This window comes from Panthera tigris, chromosome A2, assembly GCF_018350195.1.
Source record: "Panthera tigris isolate Pti1 chromosome A2, P.tigris_Pti1_mat1.1, whole genome shotgun sequence".
Lineage (NCBI taxonomy): Eukaryota > Metazoa > Chordata > Mammalia > Carnivora > Felidae > Panthera > Panthera tigris.
The window spans coordinates 9,247,608-9,265,700 of NC_056661.1; the positions used below are offsets into that span (position 1 = coordinate 9,247,608).

At 54.9% G+C, this 18,093-nt stretch overlaps 1 protein-coding gene across 7 annotated transcripts in view; it reads left to right on the top strand.

The window, feature by feature from the left end:
- Window positions 1–18,093, top strand: part of NFIX (nuclear factor I X) — a 95,149-nt gene that overhangs the window by 22,735 nt on the left and 54,321 nt on the right. For 5 of the 7 annotated variants that reach the window (XM_042978307.1, XM_042978311.1, XM_042978309.1 and 2 more), the window contains exon 2: window positions 5,486–6,017. In XM_042978307.1, the coding sequence (XP_042834241.1) occupies window positions 5,486–6,017 (532 nt within the window). Of the gene's footprint in view, window positions 1–4,411; window positions 4,459–5,461; window positions 6,018–18,093 lie in introns of those variants that run through there. The other 2 variants (XM_042978308.1, XM_007098154.3) reach the window with 2 other exon arrangements.

The window sequence follows — 18,093 nt, forward strand, 5'->3', positions numbered from 1 at the left end:
GTCTAATCAGTCTTTTTCTTTTGGAGGCACATTTTTCCTAGTGATGGCTGAAACTGGCTTGGGTATTTCAGAAATGTTCCAGTGAAAACTGTTGCTTTAAAAAAATCAAATTCTATATACTTGACCAGAATAAGAGAGGCCCTCCTCTTGCAAAGGCAGAAAAATCCCTTATGTTGATTTTTAAAAGTCTTATCTCTGGCTTCTCAATTTTTCTTTTACATGAAGAAAATACCTTTCCCCCCAAATTGCCTGCTTTTCCTTTATGCCTCCCTCTTGTCTTTAGTTTTCTTTTTTTGCTCACTTCTCTTCCCAGCACCGCTGGCTTCCTCTCCCCCTCCCTGTTTTTTTCTGTCATTCTCTTCCCCCCTCCCCTCTGTGGCTCAGAGGCCTGCCCGTCCCCTTGCTCCCTCCATCCCCTTAACCCTTGTACTTGTGGGTGACTCAGCCCTGAGAAGCCTTGAATTGTCTGGGGGTTTTTTGTCTTGGCTCTCGTCCGTGTGCAGGGTGCACAGTCTCTGAGCTCTCAGCCCCGGCGGGAGGGGAGAAGGGAAGGAGGCTGAGTCTGGGACAGGTAATCTTCCAACAGAGCCTCCACTCTCGTAACAAAAGGGGGACAGTCCCCTTTTGTCTGGGGCTCCTGAGGGGCGTGGCCAGGGCCTGGAGCCACCACCAGTGGCAGGCAGGAGGAGGAGGCTGCAGGGGTAGGGGCACACCAAGTGTTTCTAATGGAACCCGAGTGATTCTTCTCTGTGTGTGCCCACAGGAGAGAGAGAGAGAGAGAGAGAGAGAGAGAGAGAGAGACCTTCTCCCCTCCCTCTCCAAGAGTTAGGAATACCCTGGCCCCTGGCCACTCTTCCAGTAAACTCTCCCTCACACCGCAGACAGCGGCCCCTGTGGGAACAGGGTGAGGGGAGAGCACACCCTGGGGATCCACTCTGCCCACCTTCAAGGTTACAGCAACTGGCAGGAGAAGGACAATTGGCGATTGTTCTCCTTCCGTGTTACTCCCCTGGGAAGGGCCTGTTGCTTCTGTTAAGGGATCATTGAGGGGGCACAGTGGGCCCTGTGTGGATCCCTGAGGCTCTACTGAGATGCTTCACTGGCCCTCCTGGGCCTCTGCTATGTCCAGTCTCTCTGCCACGCCATCGACCTTTGACCCCTCCATCCATCCAGGAGTGAATCATGGATCTTGTCCTATGTCCTTAACTTCCACGTGGATCCTTCCACCTGCCATCTCCCCCTCACCCACCCAGCTGTACCAGCGGATTCGGATTCGGAATCAAGCCGTGTTCGGCACATCTCTTCCACTCAACCCTGCGGTCTCTGAGACGGGATATGCCAGAATTCTCCAGGAGTCTCCTGTTGGTCATATTCTGTGTGGTGTCCAATATTCAGTATAAATCAAAATACCAGGAAAAGACCCGTATGCCAAATATAAATTCACTTGTAATTTTTACCATCCCATCTTGACTTTAGAAAGATTGCTTCTCTCCAGGTGGAAAGGCAGCGTTTGGTATCTTATGTCACTCAGTTAACATCTTTGGCTAATTGGACTGAAGCTGGTTATTAACGTGATGTTAATTATTGAACCCTACGCTAAGAGGCCTGTCCGCAACGACACCTGCCTCCTGCTTGTTCACCTCTGTTTCTCTTGGGGTCAGCTGTGGGCTCACTTCAGGCCATTCGGGGACCTGGACTGGGGTCCCAGGTGCTGGCCAGCACCTTTCTCATTGTCAGGGTTCAGCGCCAGCCCAGGGCTGTATGTTTGGTTTTGGCACACCCCAGGCGCTCTTCCGGGAACCTTTCTGCCAGCATAAAGGCCATTGAGCACAGGGTTTCAGATGGGGAAGAAAGGGGCACGAGTGAGCAGTGACCTTTTTTCTGCTGCCAGCTGAGGGCTGAGCCTCGCCTGGGGAGAGGGGAGCTGTAGGGACAGTTCTGAGCGGGATCAGTCTCTCCATGTCTGTTTGTGTACCCCTCTGCTCGTCCTCTCATAACTGTTTCCTCCTTACAGCTTCTCCAAGGCCTACGGCAGGCCGCTCAGTAGCCCCTAGTAGAGACAGGCCTGTGGAGATGGCTCTCCTGGCCTCCCTCTCTCGTGCCCACCTTCCTGCCTGGTCCTGCCTGGCTTGGAAGGGCGGGGTGGGGGGGGGGTTGGGGGGGGCGGGGAGGGCTCTTCTCTGTGATTCGGTTTCCCCAAAGTTGCCCTGCTTTTCCTGCTAGAGCCCTTTCCTCTCTGTTGTTTCCTCTCTTAGCTTTTCCCCTCTCACATCGGTTTCTTTCTGTACGCTCCTGCACCTTGCTCCGTACGGTTCGGGCCCCTTAGCCTGAACTGAACTGGGGGCTAGGGGAGTGCCGTCCCTGCTCCAGCCAAGAAACCCCAAACACGGATCAAGTGGACGGACGGAAGGGGCAGAGCTAGAGACGGCAAAGAATGAAGCTCCTGGGGGTTGGGGGGAGGCACCATCGTAAGACTCGGCGACTGTTCTGTTCGGAAGCAGTGTCCATCTTCCTGCCTTTGTCACTTCTCCCTGGGATTGGCTGTTGTGTTTGTGGCTGCATGTAGTGCTTGTCAGCGGAGTGCTGTGACAGGAGGCTATTTTAATAAACTGTTGCGGTTTCCCCCGAGCCGAGCTGCATTGCGTTGGCATCCCTCGTCACCGCTAATGGAGCGTGCGTGGCTGGGTGTGGGCTGAGGGAGGCGGTCGAGCGCGCTGGGGGCCTGGGGGTGGGGGTGCACCTCGTCTGGGAGTGCTCCTGCCGGCGGCAGCCAGGCCCCGGGGAGGAAGGGGTGGCCGCACCCTGGGCGCCAGGTCCCTGCCCTGGAAGTGCGGCTGGCACGGACACTTTCCGAGCTCTCTTTCTTCTTCTCTATTCATAGCACCGCAGGCTCGCGGGTCTGGCCAGGGAGGAAAACTTCCACTCGCCCCTGTGCGCTCCATAAATAAAAAAAGAAATAGAACCAGAAAGAGAGTGTGAGGGCCTGAGAGAAAGAGACTGAAACCAAAACACAGAGAAGGCGCAGCTGCTCTCCCCAAGGCCTTCTGGGGCGCCCGCCCGAGCCAGGCCTTTATTTATTTCTTTTTCTGGCTTAAAAAAAGAAAAAAAAAATCCGTGTCTTCCTCAATCCTAGTCCCCCCAGCCCTACCCCCCCCCCACTCCGAATTTGCTGGCTGGCTGCTGCCAAATGGACCCGAGTGGGAGCCTGGAATGAAAAATTCATAACTGCTGGACTTTGCTTGTTCATTAGACGTGAACTTGTCGATTGGGCAAATTGTTTTTGGTCTCCAACTGCCGGGGGCTCTCCCCACCCTCCCGGCTCGCCTGGTTCCCTCCTCCCCTTGGACACAGCCATTGGCTGCTCGAGGATGTCTCATTGCCAAATAGGTGGATCCTTCTCTCTCCCTCTCTCTCTCTCCCTCTCTCTCTCTCTCTCTCTCTCTTCCTTCCCCCCCTTTTTACTGGCTTTGGCACAGGCAAATGGATGGGGATTGAGCATGAAAGGGAGAGAGAGGGAGTTTGAGAGAGAAAAGCAAAAAAAAAAAAAAATATATATATATATATATCCAAAATCCAACCAGCACACACACACACACACGCGCACGCACACACACACACACACACACACACCACTCGCACACACTTACACACACAGCACCATCCCATCCACGTCCTCCCTCGCTCTCTCCCTCTTTCTCTTCTTTCCTCCCTCCCTCCCTTACTCCCTCTCTCTCTTTTGCACGCGTCTGCCAGCGACGGTCTGCAGCCGGTCCGAACTCGTCCTCTTCCCCGGGAATCTGCGAGCTCCCCCTTTGCCTGTGATCAGGCTCAGAGGCGGAGGGAGGCGGCAGAAGTTTACATCCCTGTGCCGCTGCCAAAGCCGAAAGCCTTTTTCTTCAGCTGCCGCCTTCCCCCTCCTGGTTTTTGTTTTTGTTTTGTTTTGCACGGGGTGGGGGGGGGGTGGAGTGGGGTGGGGGGTGGGGTAGGGTGTGCTGTGTGTTGGGGGTGGTGATTGGGAGGTAGGTTTTGATTTTGAAATTTTGCATATTTTCCTTCTCTCTCTTTTTTCTTAAACTGAAAGAGGATGCACAGGAGGCGAAATTGAACATTTTTTTTGTTGGCTTTTGTTTACCTGGCGTGTGTGGCAACCGGCTCGCTCCCTCTCTCTGCTTGCTATCCCTGACCTTTCTTTCTTTTTGCTCCTTTTCAAAAAAAATATTAATTTCCCCCTTCTGTGCAATGGAGCGTGGAGGGGGGAGGAGGGGGAAGGGTTTGAGAATCCACCCAAGCCCGGCCCCTATTCCCCAGAACACCAATAATAACCCCCTTTAAAACATTTACCTTCCTCCCCTGCTCCTCCCCCTCCCCCCTCCCCCCACCCGCCCCCAACTCACAACTCTGTTGAGTCCAGAAGCTCAGAATCGGGCGTTGGGCTTTGCCGGGTGCTTCAGATCAATGGTAATTATTTAATTTTTTCCAGTTTTATTTTTGTAAACAGAAATCAATTATTATTTAAACTTCAAACAAGCAAACAAGCAAAAAAAAAAAAAAAACCAAAAAAAAAAAAAAAAACCAAAAAGCGAGAGCCCAGCCCTCTGTCACCTGAGTGGGAAAGAGGGTGAAGGGGTCAGTGGGGAAGGGGCTGCAGGACGCCCCACGAGGCTTTTAACCCTAATGTGGCCGAGGCAACCACCTTATTTGTGCTAACAAGAAGTGTTTTGTTCCTTATTACCGTAATTAACATTAGTATCGGTGTCGGTAACAAAGCTGAAATCACATATTTAGGATTTAGATCTGATTAAAAAAAAAAAATGCTGGGGTGGATGTTCCAATTGGAGCAGGAGAAAAGGGAATGAAAACAGCGTGGGGAGGGGACAGCCAAATCCGGTTCCTCGCTGGCTCCTGGATGTCATGTTCTCTCTTTTTGGGGGTGGCCAAAAATCGACCGGTGTCGGGACACGAGGCGGCCCCCGCGCGCCTCGTCTGTGCGTCCACGGGAGTCCGCGCAGACCCGGACGCCGCGCCACCGGGGCGAGCTGCCGGGAGTTTGCGGCTGCGATAGACCATGGAGATGTCATGGGCGCGACAGAGCCTGGCGGGGATACCAGCAGCGTGTGTGTGTGGACGGCAACGTTGTCTGTGCGCGCGTGTGTGTGAGTGAGTGAGTGAGGGAGAGAGAGAGAGAGAGAGAGAGAGAGAGAGAATAGGTGTGTGCTCAGGCTCTGGGTGCCTCTGTCTGGCTGCTGAGGCTGAGATGGGAGCGAGCGGCTGGCTCGGCTGGCGGTGGCTCCAGACCACACTTTCGTAGAACAATCACGAGCGAAAATTGCCGTGGGAGGGGGGGAGGAGGAGGAGGAGGAGGCGGCGATTTTTTCTTGTGCCCCCCTTCTAACGCTTCTTTTCTCCTTTTCTCTTTCCCCCTCACCCCGTCTTCCCCTCCTCCCGTCCTCCCTCGCCCCGCATGCTCCCGGCTTGCCGCCTGCAGGATGAGTTCCACCCGTTCATCGAGGCGCTGCTGCCTCACGTCCGCGCCTTCTCCTACACCTGGTTCAACCTGCAGGCCCGGAAGCGCAAGTACTTCAAGAAGCACGAGAAGCGGATGTCGAAGGACGAGGAGCGCGCGGTGAAGGACGAGCTGCTGGGCGAGAAGCCCGAGATCAAGCAGAAGTGGGCATCCCGGCTGCTGGCCAAGCTGCGCAAAGACATCCGGCCCGAGTTCCGAGAGGACTTTGTGCTGACCATCACGGGCAAGAAGCCCCCCTGCTGCGTGCTCTCCAACCCCGACCAGAAGGGCAAGATCCGGCGGATTGACTGCCTGCGCCAGGCCGACAAGGTGTGGCGGCTGGACCTGGTCATGGTGATTTTGTTTAAGGGGATCCCCCTGGAAAGTACTGATGGGGAGCGGCTCTACAAGTCGCCCCAGTGCTCGAACCCCGGCCTCTGCGTCCAGCCACATCACATTGGAGTCACAATCAAAGAACTAGATCTTTATCTGGCTTACTTTGTCCACACTCCAGGTAGGTCACTTTCAACCCCCCCCCCCCCCCCCCCATTTTATTTTACTCGCTGGCATTTGTTTCGTGTACGGTTCCTCTTCTTTCCGAGGGATGCAGGCAGTAGGCCTCACGAGTGCGCCCGTCCTGCCCAGGGCTGCAGCCGGTCTGATGTTCCCTGTTCCCTTCTTCCGTTTCCCTCCACGCTCTCTATGCTCCCTCTTTTGCTCCCTTGCCACATTACCTGCGGGGTTGTCGTCCGTCTCCATCTTTGGAGGACTCATCTTACCCCAAAGGCGCTGCAGGTCTCAGGACCGGGGCCAGGCTGCCCCAGAATTATCCACCAGGGTGAGAGTTGGTGATGAACACTACTGCACACATGCAGAAATCACTCGTTGCTCAGATTTAAAATGAGTCAGAAGAGGCACCGGGAGCCAGGTGCTGGCTTGCCTGCGGCTTCCCTGCAAGTCCTGGGGAAAAGCGGGATTTGGCACAAGCCGGGTGGGCAGCGGTTCGGTGGAGAGAGGGGCGTGTAAAAGCCCGGGTTATGAGCCAGAATGAATAGAAAAGAGGAGAGAAGGCAGAGGTGGGCAGATTCTGGGGCCCAGATCCCCAGTCCGGAGCCGGAGCCGGAGCCGTTTGGGCTGGGATTGGGATTTGACTGTCGGAGAGTAGGAAAGTCATTTGACTTCACAGAGAGTGAAAAGGCGCATGAGATTCCTTCCGCTCTCCCCTCCGAGGTGTGTGCCGGCTGAAGTGGGGAGACCCCAGGATGGATGCCCACGGCCCCCACCCCTCTGCTGGGAAGCGGAGAGGCAGTCCCCAGCACAGGCATGTCGGGGAGTGGCGTAGTTGCAGCAGTGGTCTGAAAGGAACAAACAATCCAAAAACTCTGTAAATTTCCCTTTTCCTTTTGTGTTCCAAGCAGTTCCAGTTCTCCGCTTTGCTTTTCCAGTTTTGCCCAGCATTTTGGGTCGGGGTGGTTCAGTTCTCTTCCTCCGTTCCTTCCCCCCACCCTTTCCCTTTTTATAATTTCTTTCCGCTTTTGTTTTCTTACAAATTGAAACAGAGATGGCTGGTTAATTTTTAGCCTCCACTCAGCTACGCCCAATTTACTGCCGCCTTTGAAACCTAAACGGGCGGCACTCTGTGATTAAGCAAGGCAGAAGTGTGTTTACATTATGCCCAACCAACTTGTAATGAGAGGGCTACCAAACCTTTTTCTGTGTGTGTGTGTGTGTGTGTGTGTGTGTGTGTGTGTGTGTGTTTTCCCTTTCCACTATTCCGGTATTTTTTCTCCCTTGTTTCCCTTCTTTCTGTCTTTATGCAAATGTAACAGAATGTGGCTTAACTTCAACTCTAGTGAGTGTTCTTTCCCGCAAGTGTGTGTGTTTGTGTGTGTGTGTGTGTGTGTGTGTGTGTGTGTGTCTTCCTTCCTGTTCATTCATAAAAAAGAAAAGCAACTCACTTTTCTGCTGTGGTCACTCCCTTGCCTGTTTGGGAAGTTGGGAGGAGTCGTATGACTTAATCCAGAAATGAAATTTTGGGGAACTTTTAGCATTGCGTCGGGAAAGTAACTTCCACTAGGATTAGCACTGAGGGTTTCTATGTTGGCGAACTCTGGGGATGAAAAGGTGGTATTTGAGGCCTCTCTCCTTACTCACACTCTCTCTCATTCTGAGAGGTGGCTTTGATAGTTTGTTGGAGGCAGTGGACATCCCCCTCCCACCGCCCCCACAGCCATTCCTCCCTCCGTGGATCATTCTAGGCTTGCACTTGGCCCGGTGTGACTATCGTGACCCCTCATGAAGAATGACCAGCTGCCAGTCCTCTCCTCTGTTCGTCCTTTTTCTTTCTGGAAATGAGACTGAAGAAACAAAATTTAAAGTTATCCTCTCATTCTCTGTCTCTACAGCAAGTCGGAGTGGGGAGGGTGTGTGCCTGGTAGTGCTGAAGGGAGCTTGGGGGAGGCTTGGAGCCTTGAGTTTGTGTCTGTCAGATAGATCCTCTGCAAGGGGATTCTGTACCTTCTGATGTTAGAACTAGGGCCGCTGAGATGGAAATCAATACTCACCTCTCTCTGGCTTCCTCCTACCCTGCTCTCTAGCTAGATCCCTGTAGCCGAGCTGTTTCCCTGGACTCTTTTATTTTAGGCCAAATTCTTTTTAAAAAATTTTTTTAACATTTATTTATTTTTGAGACAGAGAGAGAGAGAGCATGAACAGGGGAGGGTCAGAGAAAGAGGGAGACGCGGAATCTGAAACAGGCTCCAGGCTCTGAGCTGTCAGCACAGAGCCCGACGTGGGGCTCGAACCCACGGACCGCGAGAGCATGACCTGAGCCGAAGTCGGCCGCTTAACCGACTGAGCCACCCAGGCGCCTCTATTTTAGGCCAAATTCTTGACGGCTGCCAGCATGAGGCTAAGGTAGGATGAAGTGTGTGTGAGGAAGGAGACCGTTTCTGGCCAGCCTCCTGGCTCCTGGACTAACCAGGCAGGTGTCTGTCGTGAGAAAGGAGGCATCCCCGCCCGCCCCCCAGCTATAATGAGATCATTTGCCCAGGAATATGAGTGAATTCCTGCCCCATCGAATGCGGCCGCGGCCATTTCTGTCCCGGCTGAGGTCCAGTTCCTTGATAAAAGCTGAGTGGAGAACTGGGGATATTTCAAAAGAATTCGTCTATACTCTAGCTCCCTGGACTCCAGATAGTTTCGGCGAAGGTAGGATTTCTTGCTGGAATTGCTTTAATTCACATGTGCCTTACTGAAGGAGTAGGGGTGAATCGGTGCAGCATGGGCCTTGGGTAGATGGTCTCAAGATAGTGAGGTGCAGCCACAGTCTTCTCCCCAAGCCACCCCAGTTGGCTAGAAAATGTCTTCTTCTGGCCGAGCCCCCAAACAGCATGGATCTGACAGCACAGCCTTCTCCTGCCCCTGCCCCCCCCCACCCCACCCCTGGACATGCTCAGCAGGGTGCCCCTTGCTCCTTCCTCCTAGTATAAACCAGGAGTAGGGGCTAGGGTGGCAAGCTGGTCCAGAAGTGCTGCTGGGCTATCTCCAAAGCTGCTTCTGCAGGGCTCTGAAGGTGATCTGGTATCTTCGGACCTGCCCTAACCTAGGCTTCGGTCCTAGAAAATGGAAAAATCTGGGGCGCCCGTCTGACTCAGCCTGTAGAGCATGTGACTCTTGATCTTGGGGTTGTGAATTTGAGCCCACAACGAGTGTAGAGATTGCTTAAAAGTGAAAAAAGAGTCTGAAAGTAATAAAAAGCTTCACCGAATGGACATGTCAGCTTCTCCCTGTCGGATTCCTCTGACAGGCCCCAGTGGAAGCCCGTGAAGTCCAGATACTCGGGTGGTGCTTCTGTTCTTTATCTCGGCGTGTTCACGATGGAGAAATTCACATGTAGAAGGAGCCCCCATCACCAGTGCCGGTAGCTGCTGACTTACTTACGGTCAGGCTCCACTCACTCATCCATACCCCCCACTGCCCACCCACGCTGGGTTGTTTAGAAGAAAACCCAGGCATTGTAGCTTTTCATCTGTAAATATATCTGTGCATGTCTCTAAAGATGAGGAGTCTTGAAGAACGCAACCACACTATCACTATACCTAAAAATAATCAACCGTTTCTTCAGCATGGTCGGACTAGTCAGTGTTCACATTTCCCTAATTATCTCCCAGTTTCGTTTGTCTGGGTCAGGATCGGAATCGAAACCAGAATCAGGTGCACACAGGGGCGCCTTGCTGGCTCCGTTGGTGGAGCGTGGGACTCTTGATCTCCAGGTCGTGAGTTCAAGCCCCACGCTGGGCGTAGAGCTTACTTAAAAGAAAAAAAAAGAAAGGAAGGAAGAAAATCAGGTGCACGCATTGCGACGGGTCGCTACGTCTTTCAGACTCACGACCTCTAGGCGGTCCTCCTCCATCTTGGTTTCTTTTCGGGCAGTTTTTGGGTTGTTGCTGTTGAAGGAAGTGGGTCATTTGTCCTGTAGGGTTTCTCCATCTGGGCTCTGCAGACTGTGCTCCCCTGGGTTGTGTGTGCAACACTCTGAAAGGAGATTCTGCCTCCCTCCTCGCCTCCGGGTCCTGGGACGGCCGGACCTTACCTGTCGCAGGAAATGGATTAGCACCTAAGGATTTGTCTAAGTGAACTTTTTCAAGTGTACAGTCACCCTTCTCCGGTGTAAGAGTTCCCTGGTTTTGCTCTCTGCTTCAGAGCTCGGGGCTTTGCAGTGAGTGCTGGTTTTCAGGTCCCAGGGAGGACTCTTCCTCGGGGCCCTTCCATGGTGGTACAGGGCATCGTTCGGCCATGGTAGCCCTGCCAAGATACAGATGATGCCAGCGATGGCCCTAAGCCTTTGCTGGATCCTCGGCCCATCTGGTGGCTCTGGTGGCAGTGCGTGGGAGAGACCACAGGAGCGCCGGCCGCCTTCCTGGGGGACTGGCCCCTAGCGCGGCCTCTGGGCCACCTCACCCACTGCCTCTTTTTTCAAGGCCCAGAAATGCCACTGGTCTGCGTCGTTGAGGCAGCACCATCTGGTGCCAGGGCTGGCGTAGACTGCAGGGCCCAGGAACCAGATTCGTAAGGCTCGCGAGAGGTGCGGATCATCTTTTAACCCAACGCAGGGTCCCCTTCAGAACATCCTGGAGGAGGTGTCGCTGTTGTTCAAAGGTCAGCTTTGGCCACTGTAAAATTCTTCCGTTCGTCCAACCCAGAGAATGGTTAGAAGGTTGCAGCTAGCCTGTAAAGATACCAGCACATAGCAGGCAGGTGGCGGATCGCCGCTGCTGGCTGTCCTTGCTGTTGTTAGGATCTCATGAGCCCAAGGCTGCCTCCCTGTCGCCTTTACCTGTCAGTCTCATTTCTGTCAGGGGACAACTCAGGTGAGCGCTGAGTTTTCCGTGCCACGGCAGCCTCTCGGATGCTGAAGCCTGCTCTCATGGTTCCTTTCCACGCTTCTCCCCAGGAAGCTGTCCTTTCTCCAGGCCAAACGTTGCCTGTCCCTCACGCCTCCCGCACTGGATGCAGCTCCTCGAGCCCTTGCCATTGTGGTCACCACTTCCTGGAGGCCCTCTTAAACTGGAGCGTTTGGTATGGAACACAGAAACTCCAGGCGCGATCAGGTCCCATGGTCGCTGCGGGATTTGCAGGGCCTTCCAGCTACGTAATGTGTGGGGCCCCGTGCAAAACGAAAAGTGCGGGGCTCCTAGTTCAGAATGATTAGGGATTGCGACGGGACGACAGTGAGAGCGTTAAGACCGAGCACGGGGTGCGTGTGACTGTCCAGGTTGCATACCTGTGAAGGCGGCCCGGGCCGCCTGTGCTCTGTTAACGTGACATGGGATGCCTTGCTTGGTGGGGTGGAAGGGTGACGGGGCTCAGGCTAGCCTCAAGAAGGGGATGTGACCCCAAAGAGGCGATGGGAAATGCCCAGTCAGGCGAGCTGTTGCCTACAGGCCTGGGACAGTCCTTTGGCTTGGTCTCCTTCTAGGACTCCCCTGACCATCTGCTCGTGTCACCTTTGTCCATAGCCTGTCTGCTCAACCAGTCGGGTCCACGCTGGTTGCGATGCACAGGGGTTCTCGGTGGAGTGCTCACTCTGCTGGCTGAGTTGGAAGCTATAGCTCAAGGGAAAAAAAGAATCTCCCTCGTCTGAGCTTGAACCAGCGCTGTGGGCTGTGAACAAGCCAGAGGGGACCTGGACGCCCTGAGCATGGGGACCAGCTGTGCTCCACCACCCACCCAGAGGAAACGGGGCCGCTCTGCAGCAGGAGGGCCGGGGTCCAGACACGCGGAAGGACTTCCTGAGGATTCCGTTTACTTCTCAGCATTGCTGGAGGGTGGTCGAATTTCCTTTATTCGTGAAACACGCGCTTGGTGAACCTACTGTGAGCGAGGCCGTTCTAAGAATGAGAGACTCCCGCATTCGGCTGGCGGGGTTTGGGTGAGGGCCTCATAGTGACTTCTAGAACATGCGGTCCCGTGGGCGTTGAGTGTGCAGTGATCCGTGCTGGGAGGGAGGGAAGACCCGTTGGGGCTTCACCAGGGGCCGTGAAGAGGGAGGCAGGGCCCACCTCTGCCGCTTTCTAGTGCTGCAGAGACCTGGGGTGCCAAGGAAGGGTTGGCCAGAGGGCCGTGCCATGGTCCCCCTCTGTTCTGGTGTCCGCAGCAGCTGTGTGGAGAGGACACAGCTGAGCATCCCCTTTTCTGCCCAAGGGAGAGGGTGGCTCCCTCCCCACCCCTTTTTCTCTTTGCCCCATCAGTCCCACCCCCCACCCCTGTCTCAGGAGCTGCCACGCTTCAGTTATTTTATCCTTCAGTGTCCGATTCAGAAGTCCTTTCAAAGGCCCCAGCCGTGTCAGCGCGGTGCTCGCACAAAAGGCCTCTTTGATTTCTTGTTTGTTTTCATTTGCCAGTGGAGGGGGAGGGGGCTGGAGAGAAAGAGCTTCTGGGTTTTAAAATTTTTATTTGGGTTGCTTCATTCTCAGAGGGGTCGGGTCCCTGGAACTCCTTTCTGAGTTGGGGGCTCGAGGCGATGGGCGGTCTTCTGGGCTGACGCAGGAAGTGGGGGCTGCCCCCACCAAGCAAGAGGGGGAAGCGTGGGGGGCTCAGGATGTAGTCGTCGGTTCACCTCGGGCCTGTGCTAGGCCAGAGGGCCGGAAGGGGCAGGTTAGAACCTACTGCTTGGGTAGGGAAAGGTCCGACGTGCCGGGGACCGAAGTACATTCCCCTGGTAGCCACGTCCCCTGTAGAGGCCTTTGTCACAGCTGTAGGATTGGAGTGGTCCTGAACCTTGACTTTGCCGTTTTCCCTTTATCGTCCCAGATTCTGCTGTTTCCCTCTCGGTTGGATGGGAAGGGAGCGGGGGCCCTTCTAGCATGTGGACTCCTTGAAAATCCTTTACATACAGACTGGCCTCCCCACTGTCTGTCAGGGCGTGAAGTAGAGGGGTGACCGGTCTACCCAGCAGCCTGGTGTCCTGTGGGGCGGGGCCTGGGACAAGCCCCTGTCTTCGCAGGCTTGCTCTCTCACCTCCCCGCCCCCCCCCCCGGCCCTCCCCTTACCTCTTGCCTCTCTCCGTGATGGTTTGTGAGACCGCTGCAGCGCGGGTGCCCCTCCCAGAGCACAAGGCCCATGGCTCGAGGAGGACTTTGAGGACAGGGGGCTGAGGCCGAAGGGAGCCGGACGGCCTCCCTCGCCAGCAGTCTGGGACCAGAGGCACCCAGACCGATGCCTGTCGGGGTGCCTACTTCAAGCACACGTGGGTGCGTCCCAACATACAGTAAGAAGAGGGGCAGCCCATGGGTTGTCATGCCTGTGTGGAGGCCCGACTGCCGCGGCTCGGAAGGGAGCGCCGGAGAGTGAGTGTTGGGCAGGTGGTCACGGGCGTCAGCAACAGGGAAGCGTGCCCACTGGGTGAGGGGGCTCCGCAGGGCCTGGTTGGCAGACGGGAGGAGGAGGCTGGGGGGCTGAGAGATAGATAAATATAGCTGATGGCATTTCTGATGATAGGTTTTTCTTGGCACCAAGGGCACCGTGGAAAACAGCACGACAAACGCCGGCCCCACAGGCCGCCGTCGCCATTTTAAGCATGTTTGAGCCGAGGGGTGGCTGGCGTTAGAAGAGGGTCCCAGCAGGCGGAGGGGCTGCGGCAGGGAGGTCTGGCTGGACTCTGCCTCGGCCCCCCCCTCCCCGGGTGCCTGTGTTTTTGCCTCTGTCCGGATGGCTATCTCATAACTGATTTTCTGGTCCTCTGGGGAGCACAAAAATATTTTGGGGTTGCTAACTGAAGGGGTACCCATTTGTTCAGGCTCCCGACAGCTTCTTGTTCCCCGTCGATGCGGGGGGGGGGGGGCGGGGCACACCCCTGCTCTCCATCCCCTTCTTTAATTCCATTTTTTCCACCGAAGGCCCCGTGTGGCCAAGGCATCGTGCCGAGTCCTGTCTGTGTGTTAACCACCCCAATTCTCACACCGATTCCGAGTTTGAATCTGTGCTCCTGGCTGCATGTGTGTGTTTGTGCTCAGGTGACACACAGCGGGGGGATCGGTGCGGTGGGGGATCAGTGAATCAGACCCGGGGGCCTGGGAGTCTTCCCGGAAGATAACCTGTTTGAACCCCATCTTGAAAGGACAGTGAGGAATTAGCTCGTTTTCGTCAGCTGGCTGAGCCTTTTCAGCCGCCCGAAGCTGATCCCCTTTCTCACAATGGTGGAGTGATATAGGCAGGGCAGGTATTATTATCCCCAGTGTACAGAGAAGGGAACCCAAGTACAGAGATGTCACGGCACTGAGGTCACACGATGAGTTTCCAGCAGAAGGACCCCAAAGCTGCCACCTGTGGGCCTTGCTGCTCCTGGAACTTCATGGGGATTGCTGGCCTTGGCAGAGTCTCAGAGGAGAAAGCTGTGCGGGTCCCCATGGTCTCCGTTGCTCTCTAGGAGCTGAGACGCTGAGGCTGGAGCCTAGCCTGTGGCTCAGCTCAAGGGCTCCCCCAGCTGCTGAGCACGTGGGGTGGAGACAGTGATCGGGCACCTGGCCTGTCCTTGACACTGGCCTCCCCACCAGCTGGCCCCCTGCCTCTGACCCAAGAGGCAGCATGATACGGGTTGGGCCCACTGGATGCCTCCACCCTGCTGTGGCCAGCCCGGCTTCTTGGCACCTCTCCCTGGAGTGTGGGGAAGGGCAGGTAGAGCGGGCAGGAAGTCCAGGCCTGGGGCCAGGCCGCTCGGCTGGATCTTGGGATCCCTGATCCTTGCTGTGTCACGCCCTTTTCCTGGGAGTCTGCTTGGAACTGAAGTTTGAAATAAGAAAAATGAATGCAGTTGTCGCAATTAACCAGATGATGGCTGGAAGTTTTGCAGTAATCTGCTCTGCATTGTCTTTTATGCTCCTTCACATACACTCTCACGCTTACCCCTTTCTTAAAGTTTGAAAACTTTGGATCTGCGTACATAAAAACTCTCCCAGCACGTGGAGGGGTCGGGTTATAGGAGCGGCTAGCCCATGCTAGAGATTTTCCTGTTTCCGTGGCTGGTAAGATAGGGACATAACCTCTTAACCACTGATAACAGCTCCTGTAGAGCAGAGTTTTCCAACCACAGCTCTCTCGGCACTGGGGCCAGATCATTCTGTGTTGTGGAGACCGTCCTGTGCATTGCGGGGTGGTTAACAACATCTCTGGCCTCGACCAGCTAGATGTCAGTTGCGACGCTCCACCCCGGGTGTGACAACTGAGATACCTCAGGACATTTCCACGGGGAGAGAATTGCCCCAGCTGAGAGCCTCTGGCGTAGAAGAAACGGAGGGATTCAGGCAGAACATTGCCCGCCTTCACCTCTGGCCTCTCCCCTCAGTCGCATGGCAACAGAACCTCTGAGCCCTGGCTGTTCCCCTGTATGTCCTATGCCATTTTCCCTTTCTGGGCAGCAGGACCCTGGGCTGAAGCCATCTGGGGGCTCCTCTCCCTCCTGGGAATCATGAGCCCATCTGAGAGTCTCCTACCGAATATCCCTCCTCATATCTCGCATCATGGTCTCTCCATGTGCTGAGGCCACTGATCTGGGGACTAGAAGAGGGGGTCTGCTCTCCAGCTGACCCAGACCTATGTGGCGAGCCAGCGGCTCCGTCAGGCCCATCCCAGACCCCAGAGAGCAGCAGACATTTGTTTCTGCAGCGTGGGATGCAGAGACCAGAAGTGTCGCCTGAGCCTCAGCACTACTCTTTTGAAATGATGTATTTGATTTTTTTTTATTACAGTAGTAAAACACGCTCTTTCTAAAAAATTCAAACAATAGAGAAATGAGAGAGACAGACAAGCTCCCCAAATAACCCTCCTGAGCCAGAGGGAAACTCACTTCTCAGGTCTGTGTAAGTTCTTCTCATTTCTTTTCATTAATTCCCGTATCAAATAACTTTTAAATATGGAGATATCTATTTTAAGAGCAGATGGTATGTTTGGGCTAATTGAACCGGGTCCAGGGAGTGCCACTGTGGTCTTAACTTTACCCATTCCCTGCCCGTTCCAGCAATGTGTCCCCCATCACCCCAGGTGCAGAGCCGGTATCTGTTCTCTTTGACCCCCCTCCCCTGCCAGGTGACAGTTTCTGCTTATCCTTCCGGGAGCATGATGACCAGCAGGATGTACGTTGGTATCTGAGCAGCCAGGATCCTGCCGTGGGCATTTCTGCTGGCAGTATGACACCGATGGTGGAAGTCAGGGCCTGAGGCCCAGCCCCTGCTGAGCACCCCCCTGCCAAAGGCTCAGCCACCATGGGGGTTGGGGTGTGGCAGGGGCACTGAGGGAAGGAGGGGCGGGTGAGAAGTGGCCTGCTTGGCTGTGCCCCGCTTGGCCCCAGCCTCTCCTCTCTGGAGCCAGCTTCCCAGCTCCTTCCTAGAGGGCCAGAGTGATCCTCTGTGTGGGATAGACTCTTCAAGTAGCCTGGCATCCTAGAGGCTTTTCTAGACCCTCCAGTCTCCTTCCAGGGTTGGTGGTGGCTGCTGCCTTTTTCCTTTCTTAAAGGAAAGGGGGTGAAATGTCCCTCAGCCTTCCAGGATTTATCCCATCATAATTCTTTATGTTGGGCTTAAAGGTATGGCAGAGAGGAGAGTGTCCTCTCCAGGCCAGGGGCAGGGACAAGACTGGAAGGAATCTGGAGAGAGCTTTGCGGCTGGGTCAGCCGGTCTAGGGGAAGCTGCAGATGACAGCTGGGAGTAGGGTGACACCTGGTGACTCTTCTGGACTGGGCAGAGTGTGCAGAGAGATCAGGAGATCCCCGGAGGTGGCCTGCAGGAGGCTGACTGAGTGCAGCCTTTGAGGAGTGTGTCCTTATTATATCCCCATTAGCGCATAATTATTATATAATGGGTGTTATTGCATAATGGCAGTTATATAACACGTGGCCCAGAATACGGGGTGTGTGTGTGTGTGTGTGTGTGTGTGTGTGTGTGTGTAATAAGTGTATATTCTCTGGCTATAAATAGCTGCCAGCCCTGCACTGAATCTGTGGTCACACCAGAGCCACCTTATAAATACCCAGCAGTGGGCTATAAATTTCTGAGTGGTGACGTAGGCAGTTAGGAGGTGGTGGGAGGGACTTTCAGCCCCACCCGGCCACATGACATCATTGTTTCCATAGTAATAAGAACGCTCCCTGGGGGACCAAGCAAAGAGAGGCCTTTAAAGGGAGGAGGCAAATGGATAGGAAGCTAGGTGGGGGTGCTTTGCCTGGGGCTGACCAGGGTGGGATCCCCTGGGCAGAGGGCTGCAGGCGTAAGACAGGCCATCTCCCCGCAGGTGTAGGAAACGCCGGGGCAGGAAACTCCATTTTCTTTCGTCTCTTCTTCAGAGGGTTTCAGGGCGCCTCCTTGTGTGGCAGGTGGTGCTGACTCTGCTGCCTGTTAGCGAGAGAGCCGGGGGAGCCACATGGTCTCTCCATCCTTCCCTCTCCCAGGTGACCTCTTCGTGGCTCTGGGGCCACTCGCTGAAGGGGAGTTGAACAGGGGCAAACCAGGGCTCTGCACCCCAGTCATATCCTCCACGGGGCGGGACCGCTTCCCCTACCAGAGGTTTTAGGCCAATTTTGGCCTTAGTAATATAAGAAATATGTGAACAATTTGGAGCGCATCTCAGCGAGCCTTGTGGAAGTCATGGCACTGGGAGATGGCGCCCGGGAAGAAAGAGGAGACACGGAAAGTGTTTGGCCCCAGAAGAAGCTAGGGGGTGGGATGCAATCTATTTATGTGTCTGAGACGCAGTGGTTTCGTACTGGGTGGCGAAGAGCTACTCTTCGAGTTCCTGAGGGTAGAGGAAGAGATCCGTTTGCTGGCAGGTGGTGGGATTGAGGTTGGCTGGGAGGAAGGAAGGATGAGTGACCAACTTGTCACAGTATGACCGGTAGTTTTCTGATTTCAGCACTAAAGGTCCCTTGTCCCAGGAAATCCTTTTGTCCCTTGCAAACCAGGACGGCTGGTCATCCTAGAACAATGGTTTTCAACCAGGGGTTGAACCGGGGATCCTTTGGCAATGTCCGTGGGCACTTTTGCTTGTCACAGCCAGGGGAGGATGATGTTGGCATCTAGTGAGTCGAGGCCAGGGCACAG